The sequence below is a fragment of the Gadus macrocephalus genome, chromosome 2 (assembly GCF_031168955.1).
Source record: "Gadus macrocephalus chromosome 2, ASM3116895v1".
Taxonomy (NCBI): Eukaryota; Metazoa; Chordata; class Actinopteri; order Gadiformes; family Gadidae; genus Gadus; species Gadus macrocephalus.
Window position 1 is genome coordinate 23,354,995 of NC_082383.1, and position 19,742 is coordinate 23,374,736.

The 19,742-nt window shown below is 46.5% G+C and overlaps 1 protein-coding gene across 3 annotated transcripts in view; it reads right to left on the reverse strand.

Moving 5' to 3' along the window:
• Positions 1 to 235: 235 nt before the first annotated feature.
• Positions 236 to 19,742, reverse strand: part of si:dkeyp-72e1.9 (syntaxin-binding protein 4) — a 71,439-nt gene continuing 51,932 nt past the window's right edge. For all 3 annotated transcript variants that reach the window (XM_060046023.1, XM_060046022.1, XM_060046021.1), the window contains exons 3-21: positions 19,287 to 19,382; positions 16,188 to 16,257; positions 15,895 to 15,969; positions 14,697 to 14,779; positions 13,848 to 13,971; positions 13,360 to 13,501; positions 12,425 to 12,531; positions 11,773 to 11,914; positions 11,312 to 11,384; positions 9,316 to 9,407; positions 8,537 to 8,633; positions 8,044 to 8,171; positions 7,769 to 7,861; positions 7,295 to 7,360; positions 6,219 to 6,422; positions 3,092 to 3,208; positions 2,354 to 2,403; positions 2,133 to 2,263; positions 236 to 1,397 (exon numbers count right to left, since the gene is read on the reverse strand). In XM_060046023.1, coding sequence (XP_059902006.1) covers positions 1,309 to 1,397; positions 2,133 to 2,263; positions 2,354 to 2,403; positions 3,092 to 3,208; positions 6,219 to 6,422; positions 7,295 to 7,360; positions 7,769 to 7,861; positions 8,044 to 8,171; positions 8,537 to 8,633; positions 9,316 to 9,407; positions 11,312 to 11,384; positions 11,773 to 11,914; positions 12,425 to 12,531; positions 13,360 to 13,501; positions 13,848 to 13,971; positions 14,697 to 14,779; positions 15,895 to 15,969; positions 16,188 to 16,257; positions 19,287 to 19,382 — 1,979 coding nt within the window. In that variant the 3' untranslated portion in view covers positions 236 to 1,308. The remainder of the gene's footprint in view (positions 1,398 to 2,132; positions 2,264 to 2,353; positions 2,404 to 3,091; positions 3,209 to 6,218; positions 6,423 to 7,294; positions 7,361 to 7,768; positions 7,862 to 8,043; positions 8,172 to 8,536; positions 8,634 to 9,315; positions 9,408 to 11,311; positions 11,385 to 11,772; positions 11,915 to 12,424; positions 12,532 to 13,359; positions 13,502 to 13,847; positions 13,972 to 14,696; positions 14,780 to 15,894; positions 15,970 to 16,187; positions 16,258 to 19,286; positions 19,383 to 19,742) is intronic.

The window sequence follows — 19,742 nt, forward strand, 5'->3', positions numbered from 1 at the left end:
TTTTGTAGACGTACATACAATAGGTCATTGGTTCAGGCCTTATTGAACTTTGATTAGGCCCAGACAGCCCAGCTCAATGCACAGTACAGTTCTTGGAATAGGGAGAGGAGAAGGGACATTTGACCCGTTTCCTTTTAGAAGCTCAAATTTTTCAATAGATTCTGGCAAAGGAAACATCTCAATTATGCTTTAATAATGACATTATAATGGTTCATATATCGAAATACTAAGTCCATTTCTGGTGTAGTCCTTTATTATAAATGGTAGCATGATAACGAAATTGAGGCCACAAAGTAGATTCAAGAAAGGAACATCTGTTTGGTTTTTTTAAGCATTTTCCACATTTTTAGAATGCAACTCATAACAGGAGATCTCTTGTCATTTCCAGCTGACGACAGATTTATGCCTTCCTCAGCCAACTTTGAGAATCATTTTTGTGATTCATTAAATGTAACCATGCAGTCAAAAAAAATCCAAATGAGCCTTTTTACCTTTTATGGTTGACCTCAATCAAAAATGTTGCAAATAAGATTATACTAATTAGGTTAACGGGATGGATTTTCAAATTTGTGCTTGACGGTAATACATTTCCAAGCAAAATTAAATACAATTGTTTCAGTGATTTATATAGAAACTGATGCTTGAATAATGGTAGCGTTAATAAATACATACTTCAAAGTCATTGCAAAGATGTAGAAAGATGACCATCAACAATAATCACCTATACCCAATACTCAGATCTCTGAAAACTAACTGGCCTCTATGTTGGATGAAATGGAAGACACTAGGATGACATTTATAAACATACTTTGGCATTAATCATTGGCCATTCACTTGCAATGGTTTAATCAACATAGTGGAAGACTGCTAGGATGTTAATGCAGTAAATGGATTGAGCCTGTACACATGAGAGGGGTTGGATGTGGACAGCAGTCCGCTGTTAAAACTGACTTCACAGTGTGGTGTCAACCTGGCACAGACTGTAGTTAACCTCACGGGGTTCGACCCTCAGATGGTTTACCTGAGGTGGCATCAAACAAACATAGTAAATAGTGTCATTTTGAACATTTATTTTAATATAAGAGTTGAGAAAGCTGCTCTGCAAATCAGACAGAACCGGCCTTCCTTTGGACCATTATCTTTTTGTTTCGTTTTATCCTCGTAATGTTTAAACTTTCAAAGCACAGAGGACGACAACCCAGTTTTGGTTTTCATTTTTAAGAGGAAGTTACTTTGTAAGTGCAGCCAGCAGTTCAGTCAGTCAGTGCAGACGGCAAACGACCATGAATGACTGCTGCCTCTCATTGTTCACGGTTCACACTGGGGGGGGGGGGGGGGGGGGGGGGGGGGCGCGCTCCTGTTCATGGCGTCCATGCTCTCGGCCTCGCTGCATGATGCTGTGAGCGACAAATCATATTCAATTTAACGGATTTCAACACGTTTTATCGATGACAAGCGTGTGTGTGTGTGTGTGTGTGTGTGTGTGTGTGTGTGTGTGTGTGTGTGTGTGTGTGTGTGTGTGTGTGTGTGTGTGTGTGTGTGTGTGTGTGTGTGTGTGTGTGTGTGTGTGTGTGTGTGTGTGTGTGTGTGTGTGTGAGTAAACGGGGACAGCCTGTTAGGTGTCACAACTGAGAGGTGATCTTTTATTTCCAGTCAGGTTAACGGCATCGTTACATTTGTAATTACTCTGTCATGAGTGAAGCTAATACAATAGGATGTATTACTAAGTATGGATTATGTATTACTGTATTGTATGTATTACTAAGTATGTATTATGTATTACTGTTCATTCCGTCCTCTGACAAGCAGGAAGCGGTAATCGGTCATCTGAACCAATGAACCCATTGACCAAAAGAAACCTGACCCTTAACCCCTTAACCCTTACCCGTTCTTAAAAAGGTAAAGCCGTGAACAAACCCAGTGGGAGAAGGAAGTAACAAACTAACAAAAAGAGGTTTTGTCTTAACGGTTTTGCATTTTAAGTTTTAATAAGATAGTGTGTGTGTAACCGATATCAATTAATAGATACGTTTTAGCTGGTCATTTACCTTTGGCTTTGTTTAAATAATTAAGGGTAGTAAACGTAACATTTCTGAGGTTGATCTTAGCTCAGAATGCGTGCGTGTACGTACCCGTGTCTCCGGTGTTGAGTACACAGACTCTCTCCAGCAGCCTCTTGGCCTCCATGGCCAGCTGGAGGGCCGGGTCAGGCCGCGGGGAGGGGGTGCCGGGGCTGGTCTCCACCGGGGACGGCTCGCTGGCCCTGGGTCACATGGGGAACACGAGCCACGTTGCCTGGGTGAGGCCGAGGCAGTGGAGAGGTAAGGTCTGGCCTAAAGGAAGTCTTCCTTACCCGTGTTCTCCGCCGACCGGGGAAGGAGCCGACAGCACTCTGTGGACGTTCTGTGAGGAGCAGGACACAGCATGAGTCTGTGGGTAACCCTTCCACTCCATGTTCTATTATCCTTTGTGTATCGCCATTATGTATAAATTAAATGGGTATTTTATACATAATGGCAAGTAGGTAAACACACGTGATAAACTCATTTTTTGCTCTCAAACCACCCTAATCAATAAAATGAATTTGATACTATTATTTTAATACCAAATGTGATAAATGTAATAATTTGAAGGTGGTGTTGGCCACTAGAGGGCGTAATGCATCTGGTGGCGGGAGCTGCGACAGATGGGCTGGTCGTAACTGGATTAAGTCCCAACCAGGTCGCAGTAGACGTTTCCCTTGTTTGTTCAAATTATCTTGTGGCTTATGGAGGTATATCTGCTCCCATCCGTATTCAACGTTACGGGCAATAGGATGACGATGTTATAGATATTATTACTATTATTGTTATCTTGTGTCCAGCTGCCATGAAAATTACAACACAACGGAATATGTTTTAGCAGCTTCATCACAAACCACAAAGATGAGCCTATTGCCTCTGCCTGGGTGCTTCTCTGATCCATCTCGTTTTATATCACGTCTCAGTGCGCTGCCCAGTGGCGTATTGTATTTGTACCGATATGGATTAGTGCAGCCCTTAACGTCAAGTCTCAGGTGATTCGCATGCAGTCAAACAAGTGTTTGCCCGACCTGGGCGAAGCCCAGCAGCTTGTTGTGGGAGGTCTCCAGCTGCCTCCGGGTGGACTCAGAGCGTCTGAGCTGCCAGTCAACAGCCCTCAGCCGGCGGTTCACATCACCAACGTCCTCCTGTACACGAGGAAGAGGGCCTCAGACGTTACTATCAAACCCCCGAGGCACTGAACACCATGAAGAGGGCCTCAGACGGTACTATCAAACCCCCGAGGCACTGAACACGATGAAGAGGGCCTCAGACGGTACTATCAAACCCCCGAGGCACTGAACACGATGAAGAGGGCCTCAGACATTACTATCAAACCCCCGAGGCACTGAACACGATGAAGAGGGCCTCAGACGGTACTATCAAACCCCCGAGGCACTGAACACGATGAAGAGGGCCTCAGACGGTACTATCAAACCCCCGAGGCACTGAACACGATGAAGAGGGCCTCAGACGTTACTATCAAACCCCCGAGGCACTGAACACGATGAAGAGGGCCTCAGACGGTACTATCAAACCCCCGAGGCACTGAACACGATGAAGAGGGCCTCAGACGTTACTATCAAACCCCCGAGGCACTGAACACGATGAAGAGGGCCTCAGACGGTACTATCAAACCCCCGAGGCACTGAACACGATGAAGAGGGCCTCAGACGTTACTATCAAACCCCCGAGGCACTGAACACGATGAAGAGGGCCTCAGACGTTACTATCAAACCCCCGAGGCACTGAACACGATGAAGAGGGCCTCAGACGGTACTATCAAACCCCCGAGGCACTGAACACGATGAAGAGGGCCTCAGACGGTACTATCAAACCCCCGAGGCACTGAACACGATGAAGAGGGCCTCAGACGTTACTATCAAACCCCCGAGGCACTGAACACGATGAAGAGGGCCTCAGACGTTACTATCAAACCCCCGAGGCACTGAACACGATGAAGAGGGCCTCAGACGTTACTATCAAACCCCCGAGGCACTGAACACGATGAAGAGGGCCTCAGACGTTACTATCAAACCCCCGAGGAACTGAACACGATGAAGAGGGCCTCAGACGGTACTATCAAACCCCCGAGGCACTGAACACGATGAAGAGGGCCTCAGACGGTACTATCAAACCCCCGAGGCACTGAACACGATGAAGAGGGCCTCAGACGTTACTATCAAACCCCCGAGGCACTGAACACGATGAAGAGGGCCTCAGACGTTACTATCAAACCCCCGAGGCACTGAACACGATGAAGAGGGCCTCAGACGGTACTATCAAACCCCCGAGGCACTGAACACAATGAAGAGGGCCTCAGACGTTACTATCAAACCCCCGAGGCACTGAACACGATGAAGAGGGCCTCAGACGTTACTATCAAACCCCCGAGGCACTGAACACGATGAAGAGGGCCTCAGACGTTACTATCAAACCCCCGAGGCACTGCACACGATGAAGAGGGCCTCAGACGGTACTATCAAACCCCCGAGGCACTGAACACGATGAAGAGGGCCTCAGACGTTACTATCAAACCCCCGAGGCACTGAACAAGATGAAGAGGGCCTCAGACGGTACTATCAAACCCCCGAGGCACTGAACACGATGAAGAGGGCCTCAGACGTTACTATCAAACCCCCGAGGCACTGAACACAATGAAGAGGGCCTCAGACGTTACTATCAAACCCCCGAGGCACTGAACACGATGAAGAGGGCCTCAGACGTTACTATCAAACCCCCGAGGCACTGAACACGATGAAGAGGGCCTCAGACGGTACTATCAAACCCCCGAGGCACTGAACACGATGAAGAGGGCCTCAGACGTTACTATCAAACCCCCGAGGCACTGAACAAGATGAAGAGGGCCTCAGACGGTACTATCAAACCCCCGAGGCACTGAACACGATGAAGAGGGCCTCAGACGTTACTATCAAACCCCCGAGGCACTGAACACAATGAAGAGGGCCTCAGACGTTACTATCAAACCCCCGAGGCACTGAACACGATGAAGAGGGCCTCAGACGTTACTATCAAACCCCCGAGGCACTGAACACGATGAAGAGGGCCTCAGACGTTACTATCAAACCCCCGAGGCACTGCACCTTCTGTTAGGGTGAACTAGTGCCTAATGTTAACCATAACTCTTTATAATTATCACTCTGTCCCGTAGGCCTATGTAGAGACAGCCTAATGTTAACCATAACTCTTTATAATTATCACTCTGTCCCGTAGGCCTATGTAGAGCCTAATGTTAACCATAACTCTTTATAATTATCACTGTCCCGTAGGCCTATGTAGAGCCTAATGTTAACCATAACTCTTTATAATTATCACTCTGTCCCGTAGGCCTATGTAGAGACAGCCTAATGTTAACCATAACTCTTTATAATTATCACTCTGTCCCGTAGGCCTATGTAGAGACAGCCTAATGTTAACCATAACTCTTTATAATTATCACTCTGTCCCGTAGGCCTATGTAGAGACAGCCTAATGTTAACCATAACTCTTTATAATTATCACTGTCCCGTAGGCCTATGTAGAGACAGCCTAATGTTAACCATAACTCTTTATAATTATCACTCTGTCCCGTAGGCCTATGTAGAGACAGCCTAATGTTAACCATAACTCTTTATAATTATCACTCTGTCCCGTAGGCCTATGTAGAGCCTAATGTTAACCATAACTCTTTATAATTATCACTGTCCCGTAGGCCTATGTAGAGCCTAATGTTAACCATAACTCTTTATAATTATCACTCTGTCCCGTAGGCCTATGTAGAGACAGCCTAATGTTAACCATAACACTTTATAATTATCACTCTGTCCCGTAGGCCTATGTAGAGACAGCCTAATGTTAACCATAACTCTTTATAATTATCACTCTGTCCCGTAGGCCTATGTAGAGCCTAATGTTAACCATAACTCTGTCCCGTAGGCCTATGTAGAGCCTAATGTTAACCATCACTCTGTCCCGTAGGCCTATGTAGAGACAGCCTAATGTTAACCATAACTCTGTCCCGTAGGCCTATGTAGAGCCTAATGTTTGGTAGGCCCCAGCGGTCTAACCACTGAGGGCCGTGCGGCTCCATGTTCTCTGGGACACTGGTTGGTCAGGTGGGTTGCGGCGGTGCGTGTGCAGTGGGACCGGCCGTCTGACCTGGGGGGCTGCCGGGTCCAGGGGTCGTGGAGGCGGCCTCTTGTCGGTCAGCTGGTTCTTCAGGTCCCTGATCTCGGCCTCCAGCAGCCCGATCACCTCCTCGTAGTCCTGCTCGGCGCTGCTGGGCGGGGGCAGCGGGCCGTCCTCCGCCGCCTGCAGACGGCCCCTCAGACGGGCGTTCTCCTCCACGGTCAGACTGGCCTTCTGGGGGGGGGGGGGTCAGGGTTAACTTGAGCTCTTTGGGTTAGTGAGTTAGTGAGTTGGCTGGTTAGTTGGGCAGCAGGAGCTCAGCAGGCAGAGCGGTTGCCGGTGGAGTGTGGAGGTGTCCCTGAGCGAGACGCCTCCCTCTGACTGCTCCTGACCCGCTGGCTGTCGCCCTGCGGGGCTGACTCCGCCGTCGGGGGTCAATGGGTGAACGAAGGGTTGTACGTCGCTTTGGATAAAAACGTCTGCCCAATCCCCTGAATGTCAAATGTAAAAGACGCTTTGGTAGGATTGGACTTCTGTCTAGCATGTTGTCTCATCCAGCCGTCGCGCTGAAGCAGAACTGGTGTGGGGAGACGCCACAGAGCCTGGCCCGGGTCACTGAACGGGGCAGGTTTAGGGCTGGTGGTCTATATGAGCCAGTCTATGCAGTCTTTAATTCAAACCTTTGAAGACACTTTCCTAAGAACCTTTTTTCTGGACAGGATGTTTCAGCTTGTCTTTCAACCTGGAAAGGTTTTCTACTGCTAACCGTGTTTTTGCTCACAGTTAACGCTGTGTACACCAGCTATTAAAAAATAACCTTATTGAATAATGGTACTTTCTTTTTGTTCATATAGAAAGACCCTTAAAAGTAAAGCGTATGAAGAGAAAGAGTCCAGAAACTCTTATTTTGAAGTGATTTAAGGAAGTCTAGAGACATGAATCGCGAGTGGACCAACACATGCCCCCGTATCCGAAGGGCCTTGGGGTTATTTGAAGGCGGTTAGAGGTTAGGTGTCTTTACTTCTGGTAGCCTTTCTTTCCTTTTCTTAGGGGTCACCCGGGGTCTGGTGCATAACCCAGAGCAGATACCTGGTGTGGATCCTTACCTGGGCTGTTTTCTGTAGCTCCTCCTCAAGGCTCTTTTTACTGTCCTCTGTGTCCTTCAGCATCCCCTGTGATGTCACAACGTTACGGTCAAACACGGGTTAGGTTGGCAAGAAACTGTACTGACTGCAGCTACAATACCTTCTTTATTCGTTTGTACCAATGAGAAACCACTCTTAAAGCAAGTCCTTGTGTCCAAATAACTAACTACCTATACATTTACTCAAGTTGTTCAGGCCTTATGCTATTCCTTGTCAAGATGAACGTGTTTTATAACAAGATTATTGTGAACATGACGGCAATCCCCTCCAGTGTTCGTCATGCAAGACAGAAAACCCCATTGCTGAACGTAGTGGCTGTATCATAATCTTCATAGTTAGCTGCATTGCATTTTGTGCCTTTTCAGAACCAGAATGGTTATATTCAGAATAGTCCTGGTGTTGATGGATGCTCAGCGATGTGGTGCAGCCACTGACCTTGAGCTGCCTCATCTGGCTCTGCAGCTGCTTGAGTTCCATCTGGAACTGCTCCATGTCCTCGCTGCTGTAGCTGCACTCGGACTCGTACGTCTAGGAGAACAAACCAACAGTGGTCGTTCTCATGGTGCGTGTGTGTTGTACCTTGCTCCTGCCACCAGACATTTAGAGAGCATCCAGCAAGCTGTTCCCCAGCTGGTATGCAGCCAAAACCCAGATGATATCCCCAAGTGTTATGTGTGTATGTTTATGAATCGGATAAGGCAGTTACTTACAGGCGAGTGGAAGGCTGAAGTGTCCATCAAACTTGCTGCTTCATGGTAGGAGAACATAAAGGGACCCTGTGCAAGACCCGCCTCCTCCAAATGATCCTGGAAGATCTCCCTGGTAGCCTCCACAAAATCTGTTTGGGAGAGTTCATTGCAACACGTTGTCATATGGACTAAGCCAACTGTCCTTATAGAACATGCTAGCTGTACATGATGCAGCAGGCTCAGACCAGCCTGTTCTACTGGACTGCTCCCAAGACGGTTCCAACAAACACACCAGTGGCCGATAGAGGGCCGAGCAGCAACACTTAAAGACCTCAGATGAATATATGAGCTCCTCATGCATCGCGGTCCATTGTGAGATGTTACTCTAAAATGAGCATTATATGTACCAAAGTACACATAACAGCCGTCATTTCAACACGTCAGATGTTGTATTTGTTTGTGTGCGGGATATGTGACTCCGTCCATGAGCGGGCGTGTGGGCGGCATGCCCTACCTCCATACGACACCGTTCCCTGGGTGTCCGTGCTCAGACTGTGTCTTAACTGCCTCCTCTTGTCCTCTGTGACTTCCAGACCAAGGAAGAACAAAGCCTAGAACAGTGGAAGAACATACCGATTCTGACATCAACCACCATCCCAGGGACAGGGTCTGCATGACTGAACCTTCTGCCCATTACTACAGACCTGGGGCCACATATAACAGTCTATACACTAGTTACTCTGCTTCTCTCTCTTTATTCACCGAGCACGGCTCACACAGCGAGAAGGACCAGCAGTACATTGATAAGGAACTGCTGTTGCAGCGAAATGTCAGAGCTACAGAATGCCTGAAGGGTCCTTCAAAATGAGAGATGAAATAAGTGCAAAAGTAAGACTTTCTACTATATGAAGGTTGTGTTATCTCTTTGTATATTAGCACATGCTATAGTCATACAGCTCGATAGTGGAAGAGCAATCTATATGCCCCTCATCCTAAAAGGATGAAGACAAACATAGAAAAGCTACGTGTTTTGTTTTTATGCACTGTTTAAGCACTCCCTCATTTAAATATTGGCTTGTATAGTGTCTGTCTGTCTGTCTGTCTGTCTGTCTGTCTGTCTGTCTGTCTGTCTGTCTGTCTGTCTAATTTAGTTTTGACATATTTTTCTACATTCTGTATTTTTGTCACATGATTCTATTCAATTCAATTCTAAATGATTCATGAGATATATGTGTGATGAACATGAATGTCATTATATTGATAGACCTAAAGTTGCGGTACAGCAGAACTCACCAGGTCCAGCTTGTCAAACTGAAGCCGTATGTGAGGATCCAGGGTGATCTTGGGCTTGGGCCCCGGGGTGCTGCTCTGACTGGCAGCGGAGGCTGAACCAACCAGGGAGGGAGACCAGGGAGGGGGACCAGGGAGGGGGACCAGGGAGGGAGACCAGGGAGGGAGACCAGGGAGGGAGACCAGGGAGGGGGACCAGGGAGGGAGACCAGGGAGGGAGACCAGGGAGGGAGACCAAGGAGGGAGACCAGGGAGGGAGACCAGGGAGGGGGACCAGGGAGGGGGACCAGGGAGGGGGACCAGGGAGGGAGACCAGGGAGGGAGACCAGGGAGGGGGACCAGGGAGGGGGACCAGGGAGGGCCCAGGGAGGGCCCAGGGGGAACAGAAGAGTGCACGGGTCAGGACAGGGTCGGTAGACTTCATGTGGTCAGTAGGAGGTAGATCAGGGCCCAATGCCAGGACAAACTCAATTAGATACCGGGAATTAATGATAGGATGGATAGTTAAAGAGATATTCAAAGTTACAAACTAGACCTGTGCTAATGATGAAACAGGGAATCTTAGTGTTATTGTCTTTACAGATCAGCCAATACAACTCAAACTGAAAGTTATATAAATACATTTATCCAAACATATTTGTCAGACAATATATTTAAACCAAAATGCTTAAAGATGGGCTACAAATGAATAGAGAACTAAATTGGAAGTGTTTTATTATGATTATATATTATTAAATCTATATTATTATTAGTTGAAGGTAAAACCATATGCTGAAATTACACATTAAGGTAAAAATAAATTCGGAGGGTAAAATAAAAGGCATTGAGCCTCGAGTGACAAACATGATTAAATAGGGAGAATGTGATTATGGAGATCAGAGGAAAGGGTCAATGTGTGAAGAGTGAGTGAGCCAGCGTGTGAGAGGGGGAGAGGCTAAGAGGCAATGCTCAATATTAATTTGATGAGTTTGCCTGTCCTAGATTTGTGTGTTTGCTAGCTCCCACCGTTGCAGGCTGTGTGTGTACGTGTGTGCGTGCGCGCGGGAGTGTGTGTGCATGTGGATGTATGAGCGTGCATGTGGGAGAGTGCTGGTTGTTGCTAAGAGTATGAGCCTATTGCTGTGATAAGGACCCCCCCCCCCCCCCCCCGGGCAGCAGGAGCTTTAAGCCTGTCTCTCTCCCGGCTCGGCGCCACGCCTCTGACAGCTTCCTGTTGTGACACAACAGCACAGGAATTATGTTTCGGCGCAGTAGTCACGCAAACCCACCTACCGTCCCAGACCACAGATACAGTACTGAGGTAGAGCGGGAGGGAGAATACAGAATTCAATTTGATGATAGATTCTGTTCTGTGTCATATTTAAATATAGTACAGTATGATCCGATTTAAATCAACCAACGCAGTTATACAATGTATGTGTGTGTGTGTGTGTGTGTGCCTGTGTTAATGTTTGTGTGTGCCAGTGAGTGTATGAATGTGGGGGGATAGACACCATAACTGGGACTGCTGTACTCCGATGTGTGCCAAGAGGTAAAGCCACAAACAAAAGCAGTGGCTTCAGTGAAACGGTTGGTGGATTTGCTGACTGAAGCAGGCAGTAAGCGAGATGGTAGGAGGTCCTTGGCTCCAGCCTAATCTGGGCCAATAGGATTGGGTCCATCTCCCCAGGTGTCTGGACAGGCCCACCCGACAACCTGCTCAGGTGGGCACCTTTAACGGGCTTTGCTATGAGCTGATGGGAAGTGTCCTCGAGATACATACGAACTACATTTGTATCTGTGGGATGTGCGATGTTATAACACAAATGATGCGTGTGCTTATGAAACATATGTAGCCTATTACTTTAATTTTTTAAACAGGTTTCTGGTAAAGTTATGATTTGGGCTAGTCTTCATTGGGTTGGGCAGATTTTAAGTTGTGATTGAGAATCCAAACTCTCTATTTGATCTGGCAACAATGAATGCTAATCCCTTCCATTTTAAAAGAGTTGATTTGTACCTGAAATGTTAATATCTGGTGGGAAGATGTCAGGGGAAGAAGAAGAGACGGTTGCTGTTTCCTCTGGATGACTCTTTAAACGTAGAGACATGGAAAGGACAAGGAAAAGTTATGGTTTAAATGTACAGGGACACATACAAGCACATTACATACAGTACAATTATTCAGTATTCTGTTTAAAGAAAGATCTATTGTGGTTGGCAGTATGAATTTGGAATTAATTGCATTCAATTACAATAAAAGAATAGGTGAGTTTGCACTATAATGATCAAATTAATAATTGACATCTGCGTCTTCATTTCTAGACCACAAAAATCTAAACAATGACAGACTGATCAAAGCATCTTAGTTGTAACAATAAGCATTACAGCTGATTAATGCATAATGGATGTAGAATATACATGTAAATGACTTCATCATCATCAGTATGGTGGCTGTGAGCAGACACCAGGTGGGGGTACCTCAGGGGATCGGTAGGGGGGTCTGTAGCGTGCGGACCCTGAGCTGCTGCCCGCTGCTCGCTGGGCCCCGTTGAGAAGGGAGGCGCTGCTGGGGAAGGAGCCCTTACCCGGAATAAAGGCTATCTCCACCACGCTGTCCTGGCTGAGGAGAGCGTGGACAGCGGGGCACGCGGTCAAACACCCACGCTGGGACTCCCCACAACGTTCACACTATCTTAACGCCTGGATATCACGCTCAAGAAAAGTTGGAGATGTATCTATTTTACGTTATTACTTGATTTTATTGTATGTTTGCTTTCGCTTTCTGCAACATCTTAAACACATTGCACTTTCTTTTTAACTTTGCCATTGTTTGCTTTTACCTATCTATTTTATTTTATTATTTCATTGTACTGTATGACTATGTTTCTATGTGAAGACCTTTAAGTCTGCCTCGTGTATGAAAAGTGCTATATCAATAAAGTTGCCTTGCCTTGCCTACTTGATAACTGCAGCCAGACCTACTGTGATCATTGAACCTCACTTTCACCATTTGGGCTGTTTTTACCCAGACACCTTTGCAATACCGAATCCTCTATTAACGCATCTGAACTCATTGCTGTAACTCGTTCTCGAGGCCGTCATTGATACATCATGTGGGCCGGTTCCTCACCTGAGCTTGACCTTCTTCAACATGCTTCTGGCCTCCTCGTGTGTGACACCTATCAACGACTCCTTGTTGATGGCGATGAGTTGGTCCCCAGGCCTCAAACGCCCGTCCTAGGGGTAAGTACACCGCTGACATGGTGGCTTTTGCTTTGTTTCCCTTGTTAGGGTACGCTTTTTCAAAGCAAAGCTTTGTTTTGTTTCTTTGTTTGTTTAGCAGCACATTCGGTCCTGTTGATGCCCGCCAAGATGCAGACGCAACAGCCTCGTATTCAACCTGGCTGGTGTCATAAACCCGCTAAGTGAGTCTGCACGGAAAGTACAGTAGGTCAAAAGAGAGATAACAAAGGACAAAGATACAGCTTTTAGTGTGCTGCTCACTAATGTAGGCTAGGCTTAGCGCAGATTAACTGCTCCATATCAGTCACATGTGTAACCAGTGAGTGATGTCTCCTCTTCCCTGGTGAAGGAAAAGGCATGAAGGGCATTGTGATTGTTCCGGGTCTGCGTCTGACACAGTGCAGAACACACGCTGATGCCCTGAACCATTGCAGGAGAATGGGGTTCAAATCAGCAGGTCTTCATTTTTCTCTAACATTCGGACTCCTCAACTCCACTGATGCCATTGAGCCTGACGTTTAATGGGCCCCAAAAAAGTGCTGTCCTTAAAATCGCGACACAGACGCTAGGGTTATTTCTCCTGGACACGGTCCTCGTTAACTAGAAATTCGACTGACCTGATGCAGATACAAAGTCAAATATTGTTATTATTAATATTATGTAAGTAATCTCTCTGAAAATCCTGGAACGTAGGCAAAGGCGGTCACAGGGATAAATGCTTTGTAACCTACTGACCCATACTCTGCGTAAGCTCACAACTCTTCTCCTGGACCTGCCAATCGAGTACTTTACGTGCAGGGACACCAAACCCCCCCTGCTTACCCGATGGCAATCTCCCCCGGACAGCACCTCCTGGATGAAGACTGCAGGCCCGTCGGGGCGGTTGGACCCCCCTCCCAGCGTGATCCCAAGGCTGCTGGCGTGTGCCAGGGTGATCAGCTGGATGACCCCCTCCCCCGGATGGCTGGGGGATGCGAGCACACCAACAGCGTTTGGTTTGGGTGTCACCGTGCTGGCGTGCTGGCGTAAGGCTCAGTTATGGTTCCTCGCCGACGCATCGCAGTGACCACGCAGACCCTTCGACGCAGTCTCAAACCAGTTTTGGTTCTGCGTAAGGTTCTAGTGAGCGGACCAATCAGAGCCCTTGCTGCTGCGTCGCCTAGACGCAAGGTTACAATTAATGGGTGGTCGCAAGGAGGGTGGTCGCAAGGAGGGTCCGCAAGGATGCAAGGGGTCCGCTAGACCCCCTAGTGGTGCGTGGACGTGGAACCATAACCAAGGCTGCGCAGAGCAAACACCAACGCTGTTACCTGAGGGAGCGCAGCAGTGCCCCGCTGCTGGTGTACGCGCTCTGGGACCCCGCAGGGCTCAGGAGCAGCGGGCTCTGGGACCGCGACGAGGAGCCCGACGACGTGCTCTCCAGCGGTCTGGTTCCTTCAGCCGGCGGGCAGGCGGGAGGTCAGGGGGAGAGGAGGAGGGGACAAGCTACCTCAAACACGCTTAGTGTGGTAGAGGATCTCCACAATCAAGGCATGGATGTCCTGATGCAATGTGAAGACTTCAGAAAGGAGACTTATCCCTTCAATGGAAGCTTAAAGTCGCTCGATCTCGTAGTAAACAATACCCTGGATATATCTGTACTCAATGCTGACTGATATCGATCATGAAATTAAATCCTATAGCTGACATATTCTAGGAATACAATCTACAGTCCAGCCCGCCCTTCTCTCTTTCTAACCCTCATCGTACTATCAGGACTCCCTAAACCCCTCCACCCGTGGCCCCGGCTGCAGTAATCCATGCAGCTGCAGAGCCAGTTAGAGCGACAGAACCCTGTAAGAGTTATCTTACTCTGGAAGCCTCCTGCCTACTAACCAGGAAGGGCAGAACCGTGGCTCATTTTAGGCTTTAGGCCAGGCAAGTCATTAACAACTATTGTTTATTTCCAATGAAGGCCTGGCAGGTGGAAAGGAGCCACAAGTGGCTGGAACATACAATGGTTATGAATACAAACCACACAAGAAGCAGAGATCAATAAGTTGAAGGAAAGCAGTTGTAGGAATCAGTTGTATGTGTGACTGCAGTCGTCGACTGCAGCAGATTCAGAAGATGGGGTTATTGGGAATGTAGAATACAATGCAAAACCTGGAACCACCAACCTTGTACTTGAATGGGAGAGTTTCGTGTTGATCCGGTGCTGCTGTTGGATCCATACTTTTCAAGTAGCTCAGCAAATTCTCTCCTAATTAGGGCATGAAACAGAAACATGTCACTGACTCCCTTATGTCAGTCAGTGATTCGCTACCAATGTTAATCACTCAGGACTGATGGACTGAAGATAAAATATGCACGGACCAGTACCAGTATTATGCAAGTTCTTCTCTTCCTGCACTGTGCAGTGAAGTCAAAGGTAAGGTGGTAAATGTACAATAGTATTGTAGTAGTAGCATAGTAGTAGTAGTATGATATAGTATAATTAATTAGTTTCCTGGTTAAGTGTATTTAGTTCTTCTGCAGTACATATCTGTACAATGCCTGAAGGACCTTTCAGACTGCTGTCAGGCCCTGGTCTGGGTCCATGGAGTGCATCCATTCTGACCGTGTGGAGAGGGTACCCTCAACCCAACCCAACATATAAGCAGAGAGCACGGTGTTTCATGTGTGACCTGTGCCATCCATCCATGCACGTGAATATGTAGAAGGGACAAAATGCATGCAACTTAGCGTTTACGCATCAGTGTAAGTTCTCTCCTGCTCTGGCTACGGAGGTGAATACAGAGAGCTCAGATTAACCCCCTGAGGTTTGCCTGATTGGAGGCACTACACTAGACTTATTCTGCCCCCATCACGCCAGCCAAGCTGCCTTTGTTGGCGCTATATCTGTAGAGTAGACCCATAGAGGTATGGTAGTTAGAGGTGCACTGATACAACACCTTATGTTCAATCAATAAAAGTGATCGCCTCAAAACGGATGTGTTTCCCTCCCAATCTGCCACCATATACCTCTGGAGTACCTGACCTATGAAGCCCATCCTGGACGATAGGCTCATCCCTGAAGGGGACACAGAAAGGTGGGCTGCAGTATCGCAGGCCTTTAATGCATTAGCTTTGTCATGTGACCTGTCAAAACCTTTTTGCTTAGCTGCAGGACGACCATCACAATCAGAGCTGTGACAGCTGACGAGGGGCTGACCTCCTTTCTACAGGTACACAGGCAATGCTAACAACAGCCAAGGTCTAAAACTGATGTGTGTTAATAATATTGGCAACAGTGTTGGTGTTATCCCTGTGGTGCGATTGAAGGGCCTGTTTGAGTGGAACACTCTTTAAGGGTTCTCTCAGTAGAAGAGCACTTACTTGGCTTCTTCATCTCTGGCAATCAGAAGTCGCATGTGATTCGTTGCAGAAGCTCCCCTCAAGACATCCACAGCTCTTCAAATGCAAACACACACACACACACACACACACACACACACACACACACACACACACACACACACACACACACACACACACACACACACACACACACACACATTCTTGTCAATAGACGGAGTTAACAGTAATTCATCATATTTGAATAATTTCACCTATGACAGAGTAATTACAAATGTATAGATGCTGTTTACTTGGCTAAAATACAAGATTACCTCTCACTTGTGACTCCTAACAGGCTGTCCCCGTTAACCTCCAAGATCTGGTCCCCTGCCTGGAGGTTTCCTGGGACATTTCAAGGATTTCAGGTGATAATGCTTTCAGGTGACAATGCTTTCAGGTGATAATGCTTGCCTTTTGCCATGCTGATCGATGGCCTGAGGTGAATTACACAGCCCTTGACTGGTTCACATCATATCTTACATTTACATCGTACGTTCAGTTTATCCACTGGGTTTATCTTCCCCAAATACGAAATCTCCTTTCATTGTTGACCCAATAATACACAGATATATCTCCGACTCAAACCCAAATATCCATGGGTTTTTCAATAACCTCATGGATCGTATCGCTGACAACTAAAGTAAGATGGCTAAAGAAATACCTCCTCCTACTAGTAACCAGAATAGGTCAGAATACGTCTTATTCTGGCCTCCAATCTCCAGTCACAACCTTCAACAACCTCATAGTAAACCTTTCACAAAAATACATATAGATATTATATTATACAGACAACTATAAAACATATTCTGTGAAGAGGTCAACTTTATACCATCTTAGAAAAGTTGCCAAAATCAAACCATTCCTTGATTTTTATCTCCTGCAGAGAGTGAAGAACACATTAATAGATTTACTTCTGCCTGGATGACTGCGACTCCCTGTGTTGGTGTCAGTGTGGCGGTACTGTGACTCCCTGTGTTGGTGTCAGTGTGGCGGTACTGTGACTCCCTGTGTTGGTGTCAGTGTGTCTGTGACTCCCTGTGTTGGTGTCAGTGTGGGTACTGTGACTCCCTGTGTTGGTGTCAGTGTGGCGGTACTGTGACTCCCTGTGTTGGTGTCAGTGTGGCGGTACTGTGACTCCCTGTGTTGGTGTCAGTGTGGCGGTACTGTGACTCCCTGTGTTGGTGTCAGTGTGTCTGTGACTCCCTGTGTTGGTGTCAGTGTGTCGGTACTGTGACTCCCTGTGTTGGTGTCAGTGTGGCGGTACTGTGACTCCCTGTGTTGGTGTCAGTGTGGGTACTGTGACTCCCTGTGTTGGTGTCAGTGTGGGTACTGTGACTCCCTGTGTTGGTGTCAGTGTGGGTACTGTGACTCCCTGTGTTGGTGTCAGTGTGGGTACTGTGACTCCCTGTGTTGGTGTCAGTGTGTCGGTACTGTGACTCCCTGTACTGGTGTCAGTGTGGGGACTGTGACTCCCTGTGTTGGTGTCAGTGTGGGTACTGTGACTCCCTGTGTTGGTGTCAGTGTGGGTACTGCGACTCCCTGTGTTGGTGTCATTGTGGGGACTGTGACTCCCTGTACTGGTGTCAGTGTGTCGGTACCCGTCCCATTGGCTGCGACTCCCTGTGTTGGTGTCAGTGTGTCGGTACCCGTCCCATTGACTGCTGGTCCAGAACTCTGCTGCTAGGCTACTTACATATTCCAGAAGAAAGAACCAACCTCCTCCTCACTGGCTCTAACATATTGATCAAGGTATGACTCAATTGGTTATCCCCCTCTTATAATTCTGATCTTCAGCATCCCAAGTGTCTCTCAGAGGGTAACATTAACCATCTTAACCCCGGTCCTTATCTTAACCTGCTGGCTGGTCCACAGTGACATCCCCAGGCTCCCCTCCCCGTCAGTGATGCCCTCCCTGTTTACTGTGGTCTGGAGCGTTTGGCTCCATCCATTTTTTGTTTCTGATATTACTAGTCCAAGATTTTGCATGCTTACTGTAGCTGTTTATTTTAAGTGTGCTATTTAAATAAACTGAAATTAAATTGCTTTCTTATTTGAACATATATATATATATATATATATATATATATATATATATATATATATATATATATATATATATATATATTCTGCTGCAATATACCATCCCTATCATTCTAGCAGCTATTTAAATATTTGATCCCACACATAATCAATCCTTTACTTTCAGAGAATGCTACTCTCCGAAGTGTTACGTTTCACAGACTACTTTAATAAGTCAGCAAGGCATGCACAGAAATTGAGGTCAAAGTAAAGCTTTGAACATTTTGTCTTCGTCTCCACACACACACACACACACACACACACACACACACACACACACACACACACACACACACACACACACACACACACACACACACACACACACACACACACACACACACACACACACACTACCCGCATAATGGGTGAGTTTTGCGTATGTATGTGTGGGCCTGCATGTAGCTGATTAAGGATGAGGCAAGGAGTTTTAGGGCTTAGAGAGAGGAATATTCCTTCAGACTACAATAGTCTAAACCCGGATTTGTCAATGGTGAGCAGGGTAACCAAGCTTGAAGCACGAAGTCTGCTGCCACTTCATGGTGCTTGGTTGAGTATTGCTTAATGCATAGCTCAGAACACTGCATTCAGCACCAACGGCACAATTTGCAGAATCAAGCTTGGCATCTATTTATATCTTGAAAGTGTAGCTATTTGTAATTGGTTTTCCAAAAAACAATCAAACCTAAATCAGCTAGTGCAAAAGACAAAAGCTAAACCAGAACATTTTGACAAAACAGAGAATGCCACTGCAACAATTGTCCAACTATCTTGATGACATTTGTGGTATTTCTTTATATCTTCCCTTTTTCCCTAATCATATCTTTTATTATCTGAAACATGTAAATGTCTCAGATACAAATACACTGGTCATCCACTACACCCTTTAAAGGTCCCGTGACATGCCACACTAATCACACTCGCACCTGGTGCCATGGGACCTTCTCAATGGTGGAGGACCAGTGACACAGCACATACAACACATCCACAATGAATTCTGTCTGATGAGAAGAAAGTCAATCTAGATTGAGTAGTGCGTGATTTTGACACAGGTTGTCTACATCTCTCAGACAACCATTCTTGGGTGTTTAGACAGAGGAAACATCTCTCTTTGCATCACATCCTCACAGACGTTTTCAGTTGAGCTTTGAACTCATTGTGTCACAAATTAAAGTAGATTTGGCTTCTCATTTTTGACGTTTTATTTTGGACATCAAAAGCAAACCGTGATCCGATTCAAGGCTGATGGTTCTAATAGACAACAACATTGCAAACTATTCAAAAGTACCTACCATCACTTGAAGCGATGCCACCAGGTAAAATCCGTTTGACATAGACACCAAACTCTTCTCCGGTGGTCTCCTTCACCCCTCCTATAACCTTTATTCCTGTTATGAATACAACAAAAGTTAATGATTTCCTCATTTGTTTTATTTAACTGAAGTACATTGCAAGTTGAAACCCCTGCTCATTCTAAAAATGGTTTTGCCCATCATCTAGTCTATTGTTTGTATATGTAATTTTGGCTTAATCTTGTCTAGGTCATGTTTGCAAACATTCATGTGATTGTAAAATCACAGTAGCGTTGGTTGTTAATGTAATCTATCGATAAAGCTTCTTCTTCTTCTTCTTCTTCTTCATTAAGGAATGTGGGGACTGCCCTCAAACTCCTCCATCTCCACCCTTTCACCAAATTGCATTAGATGTTCATAACTTTTGTATTCCTTCCTTGTTTTTATCGCTTCTTA